Source organism: Sinocyclocheilus grahami, unplaced genomic scaffold, assembly GCF_001515645.1.
Source record: "Sinocyclocheilus grahami isolate Dianchi unplaced genomic scaffold, SAMN03320097.WGS_v1.1 scaffold684.1, whole genome shotgun sequence".
Classification (NCBI taxonomy): domain Eukaryota; kingdom Metazoa; phylum Chordata; class Actinopteri; order Cypriniformes; family Cyprinidae; genus Sinocyclocheilus; species Sinocyclocheilus grahami.
The window spans coordinates 485,554-509,384 of NW_015505863.1; the positions used below are offsets into that span (position 1 = coordinate 485,554).

The following is a 23,831-nucleotide window of genomic DNA, read 5'->3' on the forward strand; positions in this document are numbered from 1 at the left end:
CTTTTTACTTGATGGCTACTACTTGCATTGACATGATAGTCAAATAAAAAAAACCATTTCTGTAAAAAATGTAAACGTTTTTTTTTATGTATGACACAAACATGAAATGTATTTCTGTTTTTAAACCTTTTGTCTCAGATATGTATGTTTGTCATTGACCCATATACAGAAAAGAATGCGGTGTTTATGTGTTTTGTTTTCTTGTTGGATAACATCGTTTGCACCAACTGTCCCACTTCATTTTCTGTTGCTCATAAGCTCTTAACTGTTTATCACACTCAAGGCTCCCATTTAATGCTCTTAATATAGATATTTTATGTAGGTTAGAGTATAATAATCTTACATAGCTACATAGCATAACAATTGGAGAAATTAAGCTGCTATAAAATGGTACAGTCTGCGCAAGGCTTCAAGTTTACCCAGTCATTTGCTTTCTACTCTGAGTAGAGTAAGGACCTACCGGGAGCGCGCGTTGATGGTGATCAAGATCCGCGTTTTCTTTCCTCTGCTGACACTACAGAGAGTGTGTTCATTTGTAAGTAGGGCTTTCAGAGACACGCTTATTCAGTCACCCACAGCTATCACCAACAGGACTGCCTGGGATTTCACTGCGCTCTGCTGGCTCTGTGTTACCGCTATGGGCTCAGTGTGAGTGAAGGGACAGAGACTTTGGGATATATATGTTTGGCATTTGGCTCTTTGTCAGTTTCTCAAATGCAAACGGAAATATGTGGCAAAGCTTCGTCTTACTCTTTACCGGTTTGCTTGGGTTGTGTTCATGTTCAAGTTTCCCAAGTAACATCAACATAGGTGAGTAGTACTCCGCGGCTATCGTTCATAACAGTGTCCTGACAGTGATTTAAAGTTTCCGGCGCACAGGATGAGGTACAGTAAGCCATTTGGGTTTGAATGTTCATTTGATGTTATTGTTCCTGAATGACTTTTTTCTCATCTCGACAGGAGGTTTGTTTCCAACCGACTCCCATGAATACGACGTGTTCCGTTTCGCGCTCTCTCAACACAATGATGTTCCTAAACTGGTACCACAAGTGGACATGGTGGACACGGGGAGCAGCTTTGCCATGACATACGCCTGTAAGTTCTATATTAATGTATATCTCCGTGGTCTGTTACTCTCCCCAAAAACAAAACCTCTGCAGTGCGCACGCGATCTGTTTCCATCACGCTTGTTGCTTTGCTGAATTTCTGTACGACTCTGTACATGATGGTTTATGCCAGTGAAACAGACTGTGTAGGTTTAGCGAAGTAGGAGAACCTCAGACATTTTGTTGCTGTAAACGTGTTTTCACTTACACAGTCTTAAACCCAGCTGGATTACTGTCAATAATGTCAAGATGTCAGGTGGAACTGCAAAGCTGACAAAATATCCTGGAATACCTGAGGTTGAATTTGACACAAGCCAGTGGTGTTTTCACATTTCCAAATGCTTCATTTTGCCACAGTGGTTTGTTTAATTTCACTCCTTTCATGACCACGTTCCCTTTACATGTTTACAAACTAGATTTATGATTTAATAGATTTTAATATATGTATATATATGTTTAACAAGACTTTTGTGCTGTATTTTTTGCATGAAGTACCATATTATTTATGGTGCAAAACAATATTATATTTAGCAAGTCAATACATTTATTTTAAAATATATTCGTCTTTGTAACTAATTAGAAGTCACTCACAGAAGTCTCTGTGTTGGTGCATTACATTTGATTATTTTATTTAAATAGTTATGCTTCTTGTTATCATTTATGTAAGGACATGCATTTTATGTTGTTTGTTGCATAATTTGTTCATTTATCATAATTTAGTTTTTTTTTCTGTTGAAACATTGCCTAAAGCACAATCGCCACTTCTTTTCTGCAAATTTATAGCTCCAAAGTTGTTACATTTTACATGTTTGTTTTTACAGTGTATTTACAGATTTGACCGCATATTTTCTGTCATAAGACAATATGAAACATATCCTGTACATTGCTACACTCTTAAAAATAAAGGTGCTTCAAAAGGTTCTTCACAGCGATGCCATAAAAGAACCATTCAGTCAAAGGTTCTTTAAAGAACCATCTCTTTCTTACCTTTTTATAATCTGAAGAACCTTCTTTCGCCACAAAGAAACTTTTGTGAAACAGAAAGGTTCTTCAGATGTTAAAGGTTCTTTATGGATCCATTTAGCCAAAAAGGTTCTTCTACAGGTGCATCTCAATAAATTAGAATGTCGTGGTAAAGTTCATAGAGCACTTCATGCTTCCTTCTGCTGACAAGCTTTATGGAGAAGCTGATTTAATTTTCCAGCAGGACTTGGCACCTGCCCACACTACGAAAGGCACCAAAAGCTGGTTCAATAACCATGGTGTTACTGTGCTTGACTGGCCTGCAAACTCGCCTGACCTGAACCCCACAGAGAATCTATGGGGTATTGTCAAGAGGAAGATGAGAGACGCCAGACCCAACAATGCAGATGACCTGAAGGCCGCTATCAAAGCAACCTGGGCTTCCATTACACCTGAGCAGTGCCACAGGCTGATTGTCTCCATGCCACGCCGCACTGAGGCAGTAATTCATGCAAAAGGAGGCCCAACCAAGTATTGAGTACATGTACAGTAAATGAAGATACTTTCCAGAAGGCCAACAATTCACTAAAATGCTTTTTTTATTGGCCTTATGAAGTATTCTAATTTGTTGAGATAGTGAATTGGTGGGTTTTTGTGAAATGTGAGCCAAAATCATCACAATTAAAAGAACCAAAGACTTAAACTACTTCAGTCTGTGTGCATTGAATTTATTTAATACACGAGTTTCACAATTTGAGTTGAATTACTGAAATAAATGAACTTTTCCACAACATTCTAATTTATTGAGATGCACCTGTATGGCATCGTGAAGCACCTTTATTTTTAAGAATGTAATACGAACATTTTTAGATGAGCCGAACAGGGAAAACATCCTTATTCCTAGCTCAGCTGCCTGTCAGTCACAGATGTTGCCCTTTGATGTCTGAGATTGACACAGGCAACCTTTCCATGTTTGTGTTCAACCCTGCCAGCAATGTGCAACACTGTATAATGCTTAGCATGCAATCAGCTTCTGTTGAAGAGAAGATATTTCTTTTGAGATAATTGAGATATTTCGACACTCGTACAGTAGACTGATCATCCTGACAAGTTCATATGTGCTATAGTGTTTCCCAGATGAGTGCGTGTGACAGAGTATTCTGTTTACTGGAGGCTGAGCAGAGAAACTGGGGCTGGAGTGATATTTTCCATTTTAGGGGACTCCTTAGGGTATTTTTATTGGGTGACACCGGAGAGGGAGGTTATCAAAGAAAAGTTTAACACACAAAGTAAGGGCTTTGTCCATATGTTCTTGTCACAGGGAAGTGTGAAAGTAATTATATAGAGCTAATTACATCTGCAGAGAGTTCACTCATCAGGGCGATTGTGCATGGCTACTGTCTTATCCTATAATCGCTTCATAAACGTTCCCAGAACAAAACCTGAGATCACTAGAGCAGTTTGTGTGCCAGGAGGTGTAACAAAATTCAGTTTGATTATAATTGGATAATTTTCCTCTTTTGCTGCAAGAACAAATCAGGACAATCAATGGGGCTTTAAGGAACAAAACAAAAGAAAATCAGTGTTTTTGCTACTTGATTGATATGTTCAGGAGAACTGTCTTTAAATGTGCTTTTGTTTGTTATGAGTGAAAATGACCAACCTGCTATAATAACAATACAGTAGTGCAGACTGTAAGAGAAAGTGTTCAGTGCACAGGACGGACATTACCGAGCCGAGCGACTGAAAGATAGAGATGGCGGATAAAAAAACAAAAGGAAAACGTCTGCTGAACAAAAGAAGGCTTAAGGCAATAAAGCAAGAAGTAGGACCCGTGTAACTATTGGATCAGCTTTCCAGCGCTGGAGAGAACTCCAGGAGCGGAAGGCCTGTGATCGGTAGCCGAGGTTGCGATAGGTGAGTAACACCCTGTCTGCGCCGCAACAGCTAAAGTCTGAAAATCATTTGAAATTTGTGTCAAGACGTCATAAATAGGATGCAGCAGCAGTTTTCTGTCGTGGATTTGTCGTGTCGCGCCGCGCCGCATTCTGTGTAGACCATAGATATGTATATATATATCTATGGTGTAGACAGCATCACTGATTATAATGAGTTCCACAGTATTTTGTCGTGCCGTGCCACTCGGTTCCGGTGTAGACATGGTGTAACATTGGTTTTGCTTTGTTTCACAGAACTAATCGTTACCTGGGTTGCGTACGTATGTGTGGGGCGGAGGTTGCCGTGATTTTGCCAAGTAAGACATGTTCCTGGATCAACATTACTGTCCAAAAATACAGACTTAACCCAATCCCCACCCCTAAACCTAACCTTACCCATAATTTATTCCTAAAATCAGAGGGAAATTATATCTGATTAACAAGAGTATAGAAGCACCTAATCCTGATTGTAAGCCTAAAACTGACATTTCCTGAAAAGTTATCTCTCAATTCTGATTAGTTGATTGGAATGATGTTGTACATGTTGTACTTGGTCAAATCACGCTCACCGTTGGGCGGAGCTATCAAAATAGGGGCGAGACCCTTTTGAGGTAGGGGCGTGTTTGTTTTGGTGATTTCATGTCAACATTGGCTGCCAGAAATCGCTTACCCCACCTTTAAAGTGCCTCTAACCAACTCTTGTGGAGTTCAGGAACAAACACTGTTTTGTGTGTCTTCCCCTTGGAACTCACAGACTGCTGAAGAGCTTTTACCTGTGTGGTTGCCTTAATTCAAAACTATACAAGTGATGGAAGACTTTAAAGACAGTGAGTGCCTTGATGTTATAGCTAGCCTGAATATCCAAGAAGATTGCCAAGGATAGCTCACGCAGCCATGTTAGATTCATCTGCAAAGCCATTAGCCACATTTAAAATGAAGCATTGTGAAATATGGATGCCTTTTTTGATACCAGTAAGCTTTGGATGCTTCATCGTTGATTATAGATGACAGGTATGTCATTAGCATCATTAGCTGTTAGGAACCGGACGCAGTTCAGAGTGCAGTGGCACAGGCGAGCTGAGGTTAGCTGTGGTGATTTCAGGATATGTGCCTGTGGGGCTACATGCTACCCGACCTTCACTGGGCTGGAGTGATACAGTGATAAAAATGTACCTTATCAGATATATCATCTTGCAAAGACTGAGGCTACAAGCCGCTTAGACGACACCTGGGACAAAATCGGATTCTGTTAGGTGCCAAAAGAGCCTGCTTGGCTGTAATCTCTGAAATGATCTAGGTATTTTTTTCTTTGAGTAAAAGGCTGGGCCCTAATGCTACAGGATTTGGCCACGAGCTGCCAGCTTTTCATACGGTTCACCCAAAAAATTTTCATTTTGACATTAGCTTATTCCCATGTCATTTCAGCTCTATTATAATATTATTTTCTTTGTATGGAAATCTTATGCAGAATGTGCAAGCTTCTGTTTTCCATACAATAAAAGTGGGTAGTGATTAGGGCAAGATGATATTGACAAAAAATATGATATTTTTAAATCAATATTACCATTTCGGTTCACAATTTTAAGATAGCATTTCCTCACACACTTTACATTCATGAATGCATTTTGGAAAACCAATTAGAATTTCATCAAAAGGCTATAACATCATGCCAAAACAATATGAATATGGGTAAACACCAAACAATAAAAAACAACTTAGACTGAAAAGTCTCTTAAATAGAAGAAAATATAGAAGCTTTATTGTCACTGTTCTAGTTTCTGTTGTGTCGTGAATGCTGTTTTCTGTTCTCGTGCTGCATTCTGATTGCACATCACTACGGTGAATATCGGCAGAACTCCACTCATTGGCACTTAAAACATTACAGTGTCTATTCTTTAGAGTGTGTCTGTAGCGAGAGTGTTTAATCTATGCTTTTTTCAGCACACGGGCAATATGATCATCATAGATACTTGCAATTAAGTTCTGAATGCCCAAAGTAAGGATACAGTGTAATTTTATTTTACATTTAAACAAGGCCAGCCAATGAAATACATGCCCAATCTGCAAAATTTAACAACTTTAATGTGTCCAGTGTGTAAACAATGATTTAAACACTTAATTCATCAACTCAAGACCGATGTCATACCTGCTGAACATCTCTGAACTTTTGGCTGTTATCTATGCTTTTTCCACACAAGCGTGAAGCTCAACTCCCATAGAAATTAAATGCAAATGCTCACTTGCTCTTTACCAGTCGACACGCACTGTGAGGGGGGTGGTGGAGAAATCGAGCTTTCTGTGGTTTAGAAATCGCTCACATTGTGATTTTATTACATTCATTCATTTTCTGGGAAGCTGCTTTGCAACAATGTGCGTTGTGAAAAGTGCTATACAACTAAACATGAATCGAATTGAATTAAGATTTTGGTTAATCTCACAGCCCTAATACTGATTTTTATTGCCAAGAGCAAAAAGAAGTCCACTACTTTCTACATTATCATTCAAATTTTTTTTAAGGAAATGTATACTTTTATTCAGCAAAGATGCATTAAATTGAACAGAAGTGACAGTAAATACATTTATAATTTAACAAAAATATTTATATTTTAAATACATACTGTTCTTTTCCATGTTCTATTTCTGAAAGAATTCTGAAAAAAGATAAATGAGTTACCACAAAAATATTTATAATAATATAATTTCAGCATTGATAATAATAAGTTAATCTCACAGCCCTAATACTGATTTTTATTGCCAAGAGCAAAAAGAAGTCCACTACTTTCTACACTATCATTCAAATTTTTTTTAAGGAAATGTATACTTTTATTCAGCAAAGATGCATTAAATTGAACAGAAGTGACAGTAAATACATTTATAATTTAACAAAAATATTTATATTTTAAATACATACTGTTCTTTTCCATGTTCTATTTCTGAAAGAATTCTGAAAAAAGATAAATGAGTTACCACAAAAATATTTATAATAATATAATTTCAGCATTGATAATAATAAATGTTTTCTTGAGCATCAAATCAGCATATATTTATGATATCTGAAGGATCATGTGACACTAAAAACTGGAGTAATAGCTGCTAAAAAAATCAGCTTTGCCATCACAGGAATAAACAACATTGGATAAACTGCTGCTAAAAATTCAGCTTTGCCATCACAGGAATAAACAACATTGGATAAACTGTAACAATAATTCACAATATTACTGTTTTTAATTGATTACTATTTTTAATTTATCTTTTAATATTCTTCAGAAGACATACAATAGTTTTGTGTAAGAAATCGACCAAAGTTGTTGTGTTGCTGCTGATAATCTTCTTTGCCATAGCTCTCAAATTTGACTCGAGTGCCAATGGTGGTTGGTGTCATTGACATGAAACCTGACACATCATCACATCCAAAGATGCAAGTTTTTTTTACCATTTTTATAAACAACCGGTTAAATTTTGGTGTTTCTCACATGAACCTGCTGTAAAAACTGTAAAAAAAAAAGTTTTGTCTGGTAAAAAAAAAAAGTGGAAGTAACTAAACTGGTTTTATTTATATAATTTTATTATCACAGAATCAACCTGACTACAACAACAAAGTAATTTTTAAGAATAAGGTCAGGTAGAAAAAAGGTAACAATTGCCCGTTACTTTTTTAAAGAGTGTATCATATGCCTTTGGCAAACTTGAAATATAGTGCATGAGTCATATGGACCTGTCACGAATTCGGTCCATGGACTTCCGTTTATTCACCACCAGAGGTCACCCTTTCCATTACATTGACTCTCACACAACATAAACTGTTGCATAGCACCCCGGACTACATATCTCATCATTCTTTGCACAATTTGCACACTGCACTGATTGCACTCATTGCACACAGCTGTTTCTAATCACCTCACTCACTATATAACACCCACTCTAACCACCTTTCTCTGCTGAGTATTGTTTAGCCTGTACCCCTTTCCGAGTCTCCGTGTTTTCCTTGTTTTGCAGTTTCTGATCTTTGCCTGTTTTCCTGGATTTTTCCCTCTCGTCTCGCCCCTGTGATTTTGTCTGCTGATCGGTGACCTACGCTAGCCCTAGGACTATTCGCTGATCTTCCTGAGTCAAGTCACAGCTGATCTTCCTGAGTCAAGTCACAGTTGGTTCCCCTGAGTCAACTAAAGTCACGGCTTCCATTGCTGAATCAAGTCAAGTCTCATCTGATATGCCAGAGCCTCGTCACATCACAGCTTATCTTCCTGAACCAAGTCAAGTCACCGTTGTTATTCATGAGTCCAGTCAAGTCACAGCTGATCATCCAGAGTCACGTCACGTCACAGCTGATCATCCAGAGTCACGTCACGTCACAGCTGATCATCCAGAGTCACGTCACATCAGAGCTGATCATCCAGAGTCACGTCACATGGTGTCCACTGTAGTCTCTTCAGAGGTGGCGGTGCAGGCTGCAAAACCTCCCGAGATGGCGACACTTGCCTCAGTTGCTTGCGTGGTGGTGGCGCCCAGCAACGCACTTTCTGCCTGTTCTGTTCCGGCCAAGGAGGCCGTCTATGAACTCTCTGCTCGTCCTGTTTCGGCCAAGAAAGCTGTCTATGAACTCTCCCCCCCCTAAAATAATTACTTTTTTTTGCTTTGCAGCCTCTAATGAAGATGGACAAAGTTTTTGTTTTATCCAGCTGTATTTACTTATAACATCCAAGTGAAAGATATAAAACCAACATGTCAGGGAAAAAAAAAAAACTGAATCACTGAGTTGGAAAAAGTATCACCCCCTTGTGTCAGTATTTTGTTGAAAGACCTTTTGCTTTAATTACAGCCTTTAGTCTGTCGGGATATGTCTGTGCTAACTTTGCACATCTAGACTTTGCAATATTTAAATTCAAGCTCTAGCTCAGTTAAATTTGATGGTGACCTTTTGTGGACTGCAGTCTTCAAGTCATTCCACATATTTTCAGTGAAGTTTAAGTCTGGGCTCTGACTAGGCCATGCAAGCACATTCATCGTTTTCTCTTTCAACCACTGTGTGCTCCGTTTTGCTGTGGGCTTTGGGTCATTGTCATGTTGGAAGGTAAACCTTCTTCCCATTGACAATTTTCTGGCAGAGGGCAGCAGATTTTCCTTAAGAATTTGACGGTATTTTGCCCCATCCATTTTTCTTTCTATCCTGACAAGTGCTCCAGTCCCTGCTGCAGAGAAACACCCTCATAACCGGATAATACCATCTCCATGCTTTATTGTAGGAATGCTGATATTTGGATGGTAAGCTGTATTGGATTTCTGCCAGACATATCATTTGGTGTTGAGGCCAAATAATAAAATTTTTGTCGAATCTGCCTCAGAATATTCAAGGTGTGTTTTGGCAAAGCTCAGTCTGACTGCATGTGGCCTTTCTTGAAGAGTGGCTTTTTTCTTGCAACCCTCCCATACAAGCCACATTTGTGGAGAATTTTTGATATTGTTGTCACATGCACACAGTGACCAATCTGTCATAAATTCCTGCAACTGCTTCAGAGTTGCTGTAGGCCTCTTGGTCGCCTCTCTGACCAGTTTCCCCCTGGCTCTTTCATCCAGTTTGGAGTGATGTCCTGATCCAGGGAGGGTATGTGTTGTACCAAATACCTTCCACTTCTTAATAACAGACTTCACTGTGCTTCTAGGCATCGATAAAGCCTTTGAATTTTTTTTTAAATCCATCTTCTGACTTGTGCCTGTCCACAACTTTATCCCGGAGATCTTTTGACAGTGCCTTGCCACCCATAGTTAATTGTTTGCATCAGTTGCACTACCAAGGACTGAAATGCTCCAGGAAAGCTCCTTTTTCCATGAGCTAATCAAAATGACCACAGCTGATCACAGTGGAAAGTCAAATGGCTTTTTGTGCCATTGAGAAGGTGATTAGCTGCACCTGAATGCGTTTACAAGTCATTTTTTACCTCAGCTGCTCAATAACCAAAGGCAAGGAGAACAGAGGCAGCTAGAACAGATTGATGCAGTGGAGCTCTTCTCATCGTCACTGCAGTGACTGAAGATCAGACGAGATCACTCACACTAGATCCACCTGTCAAAAACATCTTTCAGCATCGTAGAGATCACCGCAGGCAGGATACTTGTTTTCTCTTCCCCAACCCGACTGTACATTCATACACACGCTTTCTAGACCCGAACACAGAGATTCAAACCCTGATATTCTTTCCAACCAGCACTGCATAAAAATGAGTGATTCTTTTTCGTTTCCCTCCTTTTTTTTATCTGTGGTAGGCATGAAGAACGCTGATAAAGATGTGCACACAGAAATCTTGCGTTATCTTTCCAAATGATTGAGATAAATGCATTGTGTAACCTTGCATTGACTCTTTATCGCCTGTTTTAAAAGATAAATATCTATGAGCGACAGTACATTTGTTAGTCCTCACTATCAGTGCTGTGGAGGAGACAATGAGGGTGATTATTATGGGGGAATGAGGCTTAAATAGTGCCGACTGTAGTAGATGAGAAGCAGAGAAAGCTATCTGCTATCAGAGTTGTTTTCTGAGGCTGGTTTGAAAGTTTGCTTGCCTGAAGGGAAGATTTGGAGCTGAAGTATGCCACAACTGTGGCACATCCCTCATTCACATTCTCAAAGCCCCAGGGAACCAACATGTCTGAATGCAAATGGTATGAATCAATTAATGGAAAGTGTTAACTTGGAAACACTTTGGAATTTTAGCCGCTCAGATTGAAATTTATGGTAAATGATGCACTCGTATGGTGTTTTATTACAAATGCGCTATGATTGTATCTAAAAACCCTTGCATTACTATTAATGTATGCAATGTGATAGGGTTTAAAAAAGACAGTGGAGCAGTGAAATGTCCCAGAGGGATATTTATATAATTACAGAATAAAAGTAAAGGGAAGGAAGTAGGAAACAGTTTGGAGTTCAGGTGAAAATGTAGGAAACTCGTGTATTTCTAGGGTGTTTTGGAGCTTTTCTGTTTGAGAAGACCCAGATTTGACACTGTCTGCAGCAAAGGGCTCGCAAATACATGAAACAGGCCCCCTTCTGGAGTAGTGCAATAAAAATCAATTGCCATGTGCTTTTTAAGTACATGGGGTTTAGCCGGCTGTGAGGGGGCTGGAGCAGAGATGATTGGTGGGTGGAGGTTTCACTGTCACTATAATTACAAAGAAGAATGCAGGGCAAGACATTGAGGTCTTGTTTTTCAGGAGGAAGAGCTTTGGGGGGGTGCTTTGATAATTTTAGATAACATATTGACTACCCAGCACTTGCATTCTTCTGTCATACCTGGGTATTGATTGAAAATTAGTGCTAATGAGTGTTTCACAAGTTTTATATTGTTGATTGTAAATCCAGAGCAAGTTCAAAATAAGTATTCAAAAAGTATTCAAAATAGGTAGTGTTAAGTATCTTTTTTTGTATTTTTATAAATATAAACATTTTCATTTTAATTTAAATGTATTGCATATTATCACAACAAATATTGTTCCAAAAATTGTTTAATATTAAAAAAACTTTTTTTTTTTGCAAAATCAAATTTTCCATGGACCCCAGTTTGAAACCCCCTGCCATAAGATATAAGAAAAAATATTTATTTATTTACTTCATTTGCAAATTGTATTTGATAATGCAAATCGAATGTCCATTTATGTTAGTTTTAAATTTCTGCTTCTGTACTCTTCCCAGTTTGTTCCCAGTTCTCCAAAGGAGTCTACGCCATCATCGGCCTGTATGACAGGAAGACCATGAACATGCTGATGTCATTCTGTGGCGCTCTACATGTGTGCTTCGTCACGCCCAGCTTCCCCATCGATACCAACAACCAGTTTGTGATCCAGCTGAGACCTGAGCTCCAGGATGCTCTGATCGGCCTTGTCGAGCACTACAAGTGGACCAAGTTCGTCTACATGTACAGCTCGGACTCAGGTTGGCTTTTTATCCTGCTAACATGCCGTTTCAAAAGTGCAATGATGGAAACTAAATTTATGAGTAGTTCTACGATGACTTTTTCAGGGTGAGGTGTTATATTTCATTCTTTGTTTTTTTCCCTGCATCTGCATTGCCACTGCAGCTGCAGTTGTGATCAAATGTTGTAATACTCTGTAAGGTTGCTCAGGATGTCACGAAAATGAACTGCAGATAATTTAGTGATTTGTGATTTAGGAGCTTTAGAAGATATTGCTGGGAAAGTTTGAAAAACGTGATGATTTGATGTAATCCTGTTGAGGTGGTCTGCTTGGCTTATAATAGGGTTATACTTTGACATTTCCAGTGCCTCGGGTGTAGTAATTTTACTTATGGCTCCCTGATTCCCGCATGATTGTTCTGAAAATCTGTTTGAAGTTCACTTTAAGATCTTCATTTGTGATTTGAGTATGGATGAGCACTGGCTGCACCATGTAAGTGGAGACACGTGTGTAGCTTTCCATCATATTTGCCATATGCAATCATTTATCAGACTGTCATTAGAGGATAACTCTAAATCATTATTGCAACCATTTACGGATCCCATGACCAAAACAAGGCAAGCAAGTGAATTCGTTTAAGATTTGTGCCAATGTTGTGCACAGTACTTTCTGCACAAAAACTGTTCTAATTTGTTAAGCACCCATAGTCCAGTTTAACCAGGTGCTACATGGATTAGTATAGCGTTGAGCCATATTTAAATAAAGTCATTGTCATTATTTTCAGTACAAACATGCCTCATTTCTATGTAAATTAGGCTCATTATTGATTGAGCCCTATTCATGAAACTCAGTGTTATAGAACTGTTCAGTCATGAAATCAATTTGTAGACCAACCCGGAAGACTAATTCACCATGGCTTCCCTTGGGAATTTCCTGAAGGGGTTTTAGAATAGCAGTCTTCGATTTGTGAGTAAAATAAGGTCTGTGGTTCAGGTTACTTGAAGAGACTTTAATGTTTTGTTCTACAACATAAATTATACATGGTCGGACCACAATTGTGAATTCCGAAGCCTCTGTATTAGGACTACAACAGTTATCAATTCGTTAAGCATGTAAAGTCACATCTTTGTGGTAATTGTAGTCGTTTGTGACCGTTTAAATATATATATATAATTTAACGCAAAATTACTAAAGCACAATTACCATTCTAACCCTTTAACCCAATTTTGCTTCTCTGCTTGCGATTAGATTAAAATGATGTAATCATTTTAAGCCGCTAAACAACGGGAAAGTTTTCAGTCAAATGATCCAGTAAGCGAATGCATTCAAACAATCCATCCAAAACAGCTCTACAGGCTGATTACATCAGAGATTGCAGAGAGAACAGAGACTTGCGTTGCGTTTTAAGTGAATTATTCATTCCAGTGTTTCGCTTTTAAAAACTAGCTCTGTCATATTCTGTGATTGTCTCTGAAGAGCGCGAGCCCTCACACGATGTGCTGTGTGAACTACAGACTGAACGGATTGTCAACACATCCCACCGCTGTATGGCCAGATGAGACGCAAACTACGTTTTCTCGACTGGATAACCAGTCTCGCTTGTAAAGTTTTGATGGATGAAGACTGCAATCAAGGTAAAGACTATTGCAGTGGCGTACAGGACTCGTACAGCAAGCACGCGTGAGTCCGTTATAATAATGCGTGTATGAGTGCTCTTGACCCACTGATCGCACATTGTATTTATGCACAGACATTTCCATACATTCACGTTGTTTCCACACACATTCACGATAATGTTTTGATTTGTCATGTTTATGTTGCTGTGTTTAGTTATACGGAATGGATCCGTGTACTGTAGTAGATGCAGTCAGCAGGCGAATGGTTTATTTTCATTTTTTGGCATCGCCATGTGGTCCTGTTCGGTATCGCAACTTGGCTTCTCTAAAATGTAAAAAAGCTCTTTGCTGTTGCACTGTACACATACTATAAAATTCGGATTTTTTTCCCCTTTCATGTGTACTTATATGTGCTCCTTATATAATTTGGTTCTTTGGTGTCCTTTTGGAGTTTTTAAGTGTCCTTTTTTGGAAAGTCATCTAAATTTATCTTGAAAAAAGCTTGCAGAAAATATAGATTTTTGAGAATCACCCTTCAGTCTTTTGGTTTACTTTGCTGGATATAGCAAATTATGACAAAATAAACATTTGATACAAGATTAAAGGTCTATGCTTAATTTCATGAAGTGTGCGATTAATCACAGAAAAAGGATGTGATTAATTAGATAAAAAATTTTAATCGATTTACAGCCCTAATATATTGTTAGTTTTTGTCTTTTGATGAAAATATCCTGTAAATTTAGCCTTTCATTGCCGTGTTTATTAATTGTAGTCAATTTAACTTATAATACAAAAGCATCTAATTTTAGTCAACAACACACACAAAAAAGACAATGAAAATATAAAAAAATGAAACTAAATATTCCAACTAGGGCTGCCATGGTATTAGATTTTTACTACACGATTATCATGGCCAAAATAATTCTTGATAACAATATTATTGCAATATCTGTAGAAATTGAGGGTCAATCATGAATCACACTCAAAATATAAGTGTATGGAGACGGAGAGAGAGTTCATAACCATAACTGTACAAAGGCTTACAAAAAGAACATCCTGTTGATCGGCACTTCTTGCAGACTGTGTTGTCTAAGACCTCATCTTTTTTTATCGAATCCAGAAAAACATCCACACTAGTGGGTGACCTTTTTTGGGTGCAGCTACGGTGTACTGCTTTTGTCTGTCATCTCCTCCAGCATGATTTTGTAGCTACACATAGTTTTATATTAGCTACACTTTTTTTTACTCTTAAAGTAAAACCACTAATCTCAAAACCTATATGAAGTTCCCAAGGGAACCCATGGCAAGAAAATCCAAATTCTCTTCCCAGTTTTAAGACTACAAACTGAACAGCTCTGTTTGTCTGGTGAAATGAACTTCACATCATTACCGCTCACAGAAAGCAGCTGGTAAACAGAACTTCCTTTAAAAGAGGTATCTGTGTACATTTCCTATTGACTAGCAGGATTTAAATAATGGAGAAGATCATCATAACTAGCCGTATATCCAGATGTTTTATTAAAAGCTGATTCAGGTGTCTGGATTGCAGTGGTGGAGAGATGCTGCATGCACAGTGATGTACAGATTTTGTGGCAGCGTTTGTGCTGTTACCTAATTTGCATAATTCCTTTAGTGAATTGCCGCTAAAACAACAGAGAGCATGTGCAAATAACAGCACTGTCAACAGGCACAGTTCATTGTGAATCCCCCCACCATGTTACACAATATTACATTTGTCTACACCCCTCCCCCCACTCTTGATTATACAAAGTTAAGGGAAATTAAAACCTCAATCAAGAAACACACATTATTGATTCACTTATCATGCAGATGTGTGCCAGTGCCGAACTAGGAACACAAGGTCACTGAGTGTTTCATCCACACACAAATACAACAACTACCTCTGCTCTCCTGTTGCCTGGATACAAGAGTACTCAGTCTGTAGGTTATTTTAAACCTTTTAAGTTACTCCTGTGTGTGCATACGTGTGTGTGAGCGTGAGCGTGTGTGTGTGTGTGTGTGTGTGTGTGTGTGTGTGTGTGTGTGAGAAATGTTTGTCATGTCAAGTAGCACATTAAACCTAGAGCTCCCAGGTAAAGAACATGGGAGATGTAATCATAACTATCCTCAGTCTAAGCTGACACAAAATCTGTCAGAATGTTTTTGTATCCTTGTTTTAATCAAATTATATATGCCGATTAGTTATACAGTATGTAGTATATCGGTTAGTGGCCGATATTAGACTTTTTTTTTTTATTTTCCAGTATTTAATTGTGCATGCTCATTTCCCCTATTTTCACATTTAGATTATGTTTGCAATCATCTAACGCTCATTGAAAGTACATTTAACAGTGATATTAAATTAAATCTCAAAATTAATATCCATTTTTCATACTGTACATTATAATGTTGTGATGCCTAAATTTACTTGTAATATATGAAAGACTGATTTGAGTTGTTAGTAATTTTTCTAATTAATTTAGACAAAATAGTATAGAATTTTAATTTCAGCCATTTATTATTTATTCGCCATAATGTAAATAATTATTGGTTTATCGTTATTGACTGAAACTTTTATATAATGCATTCCTAATTCTGTCCATATTCATTAGTCTTTGTCCACTGCTTGTACATCACTGTTTTTCAGCATCTTGAGTTTTTTTCCCGATTACTTAGGTTGACATGTCCGATAGTGTTGGACGATATGCTCAATTTTCATAACGTCTTATCGTCAGCCTGTGAGATCGCCGATAGACGATATTATCGTGATAATTTATGTAATTATTTACTTAGTTTCATTGCGAGAACGTGAACCAACTCCAGCATAAGACTAAAAGCATCCTAATGTTTGTAATATGACTGAATTTATATTTAACATGATAACAAATTAATAGAAACTGCTTACATTTCCTCAGATATTCAAAAAGCAGCTACAGAAAACGAGCAAAGAACATTACATTACCAAAGAACATCATCACAAGCTCAGTCTAGCGTGAGTTTATGCACTTTAACAACACTCCCGTTAAAATCAGTGAATATACACTGTATGATGAATAAATCTAGCAAGCCAATTCTGCTCTTCCAAGACAATCCCTACACTCATCTGCTTCCCTTTTCCTGCCTTATCACCAGTGACGCAGTCGCGCTAGGCAACACTAACGGGAGATGGACAGAGCGCACTGTCCATCTCTCCCTCCGACTTATCTGCGGGTTAGTGCTGCTCGGTGGGAGATAAAGCTGGTTTGCTCCGTGGCACGAGACTGTTTCAAAGCTGCCGAGATGAAGGCGTCAGAAAAGGGTAGAGCGTTGGTGTGGTGAAGGCTGTAGAGGCATTTCGAAAGGCAATCTGACACAGTCTTTTAATGAATGCCAGTGAATGCATTGGCTGCCTCACCGTTCTTTCAATGACAAACCTAATTCTGGCTTCTGTTGTATAATAATCCAAGTACTCATTCCATAAATAGCAAATATCCTTTTAATCTGTTATTTTACAGAGAGATGTGAAATGAAAGCCTTTCAGATGATGGCTCATATTGACAGCAGTGAAAAAAGAGTGCAGGTAGAGTGTAAATTATACAGAATTATACAAAATTTCACCGTAGTGACAAAAATTTCCAAGAGGGTCTAGCTGCAGCCTTGCACTTGCACTCTCAGACTTGCATTCTCAGACTTGCACTCTCAGACACTTGCGCTTCCGCTAGCGACGTCACTTGCAGTATTTTATTTTTGGAAAATACTATATACATATTCATTATATTAATAAATTGTATATTTAATTTGATATTTTAATAGCATCTTAATGCATTAAGCCATGTTAAGTGTTAATGTTTTTAAAACGCTTAACGAGAGACTTTGCGCATGCGTTCATATTCTGCTGTTCTGTGGCCACGGATTTGCGGGTCTTGTCTTTTTCTTGCAGGACCCTGTATGTTATAGTACTAAATTAGTTTTAATCGTTTAATCACCACAGTGTCTTGTCTCCATTGGCAACACGCACGATTTGTGTCGTTTGCAAGTGACGTCGCAGGTAGCGGAGAGTGCAAGTGATGATTGCAAGTGACATTGTAATTTAGTTTCTTTTTTCTTGTCTTCACCACCTGGCTACTGTTGGAAAATGTTGAGAGATTCAAACAAAAAGTAATAAAAAATAGAACAAAATAAAAAATAAAGCCTGCAAGTGACGTCGCTAGCGGAAGCGCAAGTGTCTGAGAATGCAAGTCTGAGAGTGCAAGTGCGAGGCTGCAGCCAGACCCTTCTCAAAGTTTCAATGATTCTCCCTCAGAAAGTAGTATTTATGTAGACAACTGAACCCAAGAGTCTCTTTGTACACTACAGTCCAGATTGTAGTCTTGTTTTTAGTTAATGATATGCATTGTTAACGTATTATGCTAATAGTATGCAGTGGGCCAAGATCAGTGTCTATATTTATAATGTTTCTATCTGCTCATCTCTAGATATAGTTAAATCTCTGCCAAAAGCAAAGGCATTTGCCTCATTTGGAAAAAAATCGTGCAAGAGCTTCTCAAAAGACATGGCGTTTACAAAAATGGACAAATTTTGATACATATTTTGACAGTGAAGCAAAACGAATCATGTTTTTCTAACACCAAGCTTGCTTCTAGGAGACTGGGCCATAATATATGAGCAACTGTGATGAACCAAAGTGCAACCGAGCATTCACAACAAATGCAAGTTCATTTAAATACATAAATTGGCTTATTAATGTTGTCTCGGATTAATTTTTTTTTTTAGTTTATGTCGCTTTCCTGACCCATTTAAATGTGCCAGCTAGTTTGCGCTGAAACATCTCACTTGCTCAACTTTGCATGGCCTAATTTTCCACCAAAATCTGTAGTCAGGCTTTATCAGGAGGTTGGTGGTTTGTGTTTTTGTACATTTGTGCTGCTCGCAAACACTGATATGTGTATTATTATAGGTGTCAGTATTGATCTAGCTTTTGCTTTGAAGGCACTTGCCTCTGGTTGAATTGGAGATTTGATGTCTTTGAAGTTGAAATTCTGCTGCCTGCAGAATCCATCGTTCATATTGACCAGTAAGCTTATCGTAACCGAGCACAAGCCAACACTGATCGCTGTATTAAAGCGTCATAATTTGATTTTAAAAAATGCACAGGCTTTGATCCTGTTCCTCTGGGTAAAGGCTGACAGGGAACTTACCTAATTCAGTCAGCATGACTAAATGAGATTGTCTTTTGAAGTTGAAGTGCTGCAAGACCACCCAGATGTCTTTTTAAACATAGTTTAGCACTTTTAATCAGCATTTGTATTACTGATGACTCTTTTAAATGCTGTAATATTTCGATTTAACACTGCAGTGTCATGTAGTGACATTTTGTTTTCTAATTGTTGTTATTGGTAGGGGTACATTTAAAGACACTGGACAATAAAATATATAAAAATATTCATACTCAAGGAGGTGACATTTTCTGATGCATTTATAGTAATTTAAATATTTATTTATTTATTTATTTTATTTGAATAATCAAGGAATTCACTGTTTTTAATTTCTGAATTAAAAGTAATGTAGATATAAGTGAAAACATTCTCATTGAATGGATGAAATTCCTTTAATTACTATTTCTTAAGAAAAAATTAAGCATTGGAGCAATTTAAATATTATAAATATTTGAAAAACTTATGTCTGCCAATTTGTGCCAAATCAAGCCATGTAGTGATATTTTCACTTTAAACTTTTATTTAAACTATTTATTTTTTATAATATTTTTTCTTTAAGTAATCATTAATCAAGTATTATTTACTTTTTGCTTGATGCTTATGCCATTAAGGTTCACATAAATGTAAACTTTTGTCAAAAATGGTATACATATTTAAAGGGGTCCTATTATGCTCTTTTACAAAGTCTTGATTTAGTTTTGAGGGTGTACTAGAACAGGCTCTCATACTAGGTTGTTCGAAAAACACATTATTTTTCACATATTTTACATTACAACACCTCTCTCCCCAGTCTGGCATGAACGGCTCGAATAGTTCCTGTATCAAATGAAGGCCTGCCTTCTGAAATACGAAATGTGCTGTGATTGGTTAGCTGGGCCAGTGTGTTGTGATTGGCAGCACTCGGCGCCTGGTCGGGAAATGTCACGCCCCTTATAGCCACATGCCAGCTTCAGTGTAAATATTGCGTCAAACTCAAATCAATTTGAGCGCGATTTAAACCCGGATGATTGTAACCACTCCAAGTTCGTCTGACTTGGGAAAGCTAGCATGTCTTCGACGTGATAACACTCGTTGCCTTCTCTAGTGCAGCTCAACCAGGTCTCGTCCCATTCGTCGATATTTGTGATATCACAAATCCCGGAAAATATGCATTGTAGTCCAAACGAGTCGTTCGTTGTAGTTTTTGAAAAGTGATTTCTGTTAAATAAAATATCTCCTTTTGAATTGGACTTTGAGCTTTGTAACTTTGCAGAACTTTTTTATGCTCAAACAGCAACATTACAGACTAACTAAAGTTGAAAAAGGGAAAAAGCATAATAGGACCCCTTTAACAAAACCATATAAAACCAACATGAATGCAAAAACTTGAAAGCTTGACACGTGTAACGATTTTTCCTTTTCTCTATCTGGTAGACTTTTTCATTGACCCAGGTAATGGTCAAATAAATGAATTTGCTTAACTACATTCAATTCATAGTCAATAGATCATAGGAGGCTAGGAAATCACCTTAAAAATACAGATGCTACTGAGGAGTGAACCATCTTTCATTAAACTAATTATATCAGTGCGTCTGCTAAACAGGAAACAAGCTGTCAGTGTCGGCAGATAGTTCCTGTTTGAAGAACAATCAACCGTTCTTTCTTTTATTAGTTTCTCTCCATATGCAAGAAACCATCACATGACCAAAGCATAGCTATACAGTTCATACAATTGCTGGTAGTGGCTTTTGATCTACCGGATTACAAAAGGCAGTTCCTTAACGTGAGGTTCTGTTTTCTTTGAAAAGATAATAAGCACTGGTGGAAAAAGAAAAAATCAGAGAATATGATGCTGAGAAGCATATGTAAGCAAGCTAGAAGTAACGGAAGAGCACTGTTTAGTGAAAAAAAAAAAGTTGCATATCCAAATATTTAATTTAACCATTATTGCTCTTTTTTTTTAAAAATATGTCCAGACTAAACAACTTCAAACGCGTCTCAACTTGTCCTCCTCCAACTTGAAAAAACCCCAGAATTTTCCCTAAGCTGAAGAAAAGAGGAACATTTGAAGTTCAGCGTTTAGCTGTCCATAATTCTAAGCAGGAGATTCTAAGTGATATGAAAGCAGATGTTGATTAGAGCTGGTGCAGAACAGTGGAGACCCCCTGCTGAATTTGGAGACAGAGCTTCTCCTCAGGAGTACGTGACTCAACAGAGCATGTGTTTTGTTTTGTTTTTTAAATCAAGACTTTACTTCCCAGAATGTTACAGTACATCACTAAAGTGATATTCACAGAGTTGCATCACTGTCTTAAAATACTGATGTTTTGAAGAGGTACAGATGCTTCAACATATTGTGCTGAAACAAATGTGTATCCATGCAAGCAGCTGCCTATTATGAATATTCAATTATAGCCATACGAGTCTTCTTACTGGGACATTTCTTTTTCTTTTTGAAGGTCTGACGGTGCTGCAAAAGATCTTGGACACTGCTGCTGAGAAGACCTGGCAGGTGACATCCATAAACTTTGACACCCTGACAGAGGTAGCGTTCTTGAAAACCATCCAAGATCTGGATAAGAAGAAGGAGTACAGGGTCATTCTGGACTGTGAGCTGGAGAGACTCAACTCCATCTTAAATTTGGTAAATACTTCATACGTTGCTATGATTAAGAACATGTTTAATTTTTTTATATTATGTGTATAGTGCATGTATTTGACTGTGTGAACCCATAACCAGGTGGTTGGCCCAGACAAAATGTTCACATTTTCTGCATGGATTTTAAGGGAAAATATGTGGAATTAAGTGGAATGGACTGGAAAATGATTACACAGAGCTGAGAGTATTAAGCTCAGCATTCCAATAGTCATTAAATTGTTGTTTCCAGGCCTGGAAATCACAATTTAATGACTATATATAAATAATATATTTAATTATTTATAACATTAAAAATTCTAAAATTCTTCTTTAAAATACTCAATTGGCAAGATATTGTTCTTTGTGAAATCTGCCCTCAAGCAAGCATGACCATCAGTATGCCCATTTGCATGCGTATTTACATTTTACAGTCTATGAATTCAGTACTGACATACAAATTGAAATCCTTCCCAGCCATTTTCACTAAAATAATATCAATTGCTTATTTAGTAATCATAAGCAACTGGCAAATGCCACAAGCAAATGTGATCGAAATTCATTATCAAAAGGGTGGGAACTTTGCTATCTGTGGAGTTTCATTTGGTCTTAACAATTAGTACTGTTGCAAAACACTTAATTATTTTTAACATAAAAAACCTACACAAATTTATACCTCTATTAATCATTTATTGCTTCCGCAGTATCCCCAATTAATTTCTTAGTTTCTAGAGGGATTCTAAGTATTGTTAAAGCCCTGTATTTATATTTCATAATTCACAGTGTATTCTCTTAACTTAATGGCCTATAGACACTAAATAAGTTGCTCTGGGACATCTGACTTTTTGTCATTTTTAGAAATTTTATGTTGACTTCATTATGGAACATTACATGTCTTATTGGATAGCAGATAATTTTTCAGTACACTTTAAAGTTATGTCATGTCTTTCCCATCTGAGAATTGAGAAACAATGAATTCCTCCTTCAGGCACACCAAGGCAATTACTTTTCTCACTATTCACCATCCAGACAAGATCTCAAAGAAACGTTGCCAAACCCAATGATCAGAAATCAGCATCTGATACAATTAACCCTGACGGTGTGCTTCCAGAGGCCCGCTGCTGTTCACAGGTGTTCCTGCGGTCTTCGTGCACGTGTAGTCATTAAGTCCTATAATTGGACTTCCTATGGTGACAGATGCCAAATCCTTCTTTCCTCCCTTCAATCTCGTGTAGTTCCGACTGCCCCTTCTGATCACAGATATTCCACACTCAGTGAGCTTGGGAGGGTGTGCAATTAAGTCCTGAATGATGGGACCTATTCATTGCTATTTAGAGAGCCAGGCTAAAAATGATACTTTAATTGGCATCAAATGAAAGAGGCCTGCCTATAGTTGACAGCAAGGGAGAGGGTTGTGCTTTAATGCTCTCATGTGTGTTGCATTTGTCTTTCAGATTGCGGCACAAAAAAAGAACTTGAAGAACTACCATTACATAGTAGCAAACCTGGTAAGTGAAGAATCCTGTATCCTTCAGTCCTCTTTGGTCTGCATGAATGAACTATGAGCCTAGAGGCTACTTAAGATGTATTGTCGGTTAACCTCTTGAACATTGACTAGAATCGCAAGGGAGCACTCGGACGAATTGATGGTGGTGTTTTACATTGCTTGGCTACTTTTTCTCCGTTTTTCTATGTGACTGGGGAGTGTGCATGCTTTTAAATGTGACACAATGCAGAGAGATTGCAGATTACCCTCTGAGCTGACAGAATTAGCATTTGTACCCTTTCTTGAAGGCATGAGATCCTTTTCTTTTTTGCATCCTTGTGAGTGGGAGTGTGTGGCAGGGGCATAGCAACCATTATAACATGTACACCTTTCAACAAATAGGACTACTGGGTGAATCATGTCACTTTTATTATTTGATTTGATTAGATAATATACTACTAATAAAGCACTCATAGACTGTGACACAAGAAGCATTGTAAATTCATCTTATGATATGATTTTGAATTTAATTATTTATTTATTTTAATTTTAGAATTTGTTTTATTTATTTTTCACTCTATTACCATACTTTTCAGATCTTTCCTAGATTGTCTATGGAAGTTTAGAATGTAATATTCCTGATATGTTTAGAATTTAGATTTTCTATTTCTAGTTTTTTAATTGTTCAGGATGGTTTTAATATTTTAGGTCTGCCAATGCATTAAGCAGTTCAGTAGAGTAACAAAATAATGGTTGCTCAGAAAACATAATTGGCTGACTGAAGAAGCTGAAGAAACTGTGTTCATGAACTATGACATCAAAGGAAGCATTTTAAATGAATCTCATTATGATTATAACATTATGATAATTTTTTTTTCACTCTATGGCTATACTTCTCAGATCTTCCCTATGGCACTTAGGTCAGGACTATGGTAGTTTATAATATTTTATTTTAATATTTTTATTATTTTATTTAATTTTTTTTAGTTTCTATTTTTTTCAGGAT

The 23,831-nt window shown here is 37.5% G+C and overlaps 1 protein-coding gene across 3 annotated transcripts in view; it reads left to right on the top strand.

The window, feature by feature from the left end:
- The first annotated feature begins 428 nt into the window (after positions 1-428).
- Positions 429-23,831, top strand: part of LOC107559424 (glutamate receptor 1-like) — a 53,670-nt gene continuing 30,267 nt past the window's right edge. For all 3 annotated transcript variants that reach the window (XM_016243245.1, XM_016243246.1, XM_016243247.1), the window contains exons 1-5: positions 429-810; positions 961-1,095; positions 11,694-11,933; positions 21,164-21,348; positions 22,794-22,847. In XM_016243245.1, the coding sequence (XP_016098731.1) occupies positions 681-810; positions 961-1,095; positions 11,694-11,933; positions 21,164-21,348; positions 22,794-22,847 (744 nt within the window). In that variant the 5' untranslated portion in view covers positions 429-680. The remainder of the gene's footprint in view (positions 811-960; positions 1,096-11,693; positions 11,934-21,163; positions 21,349-22,793; positions 22,848-23,831) is intronic.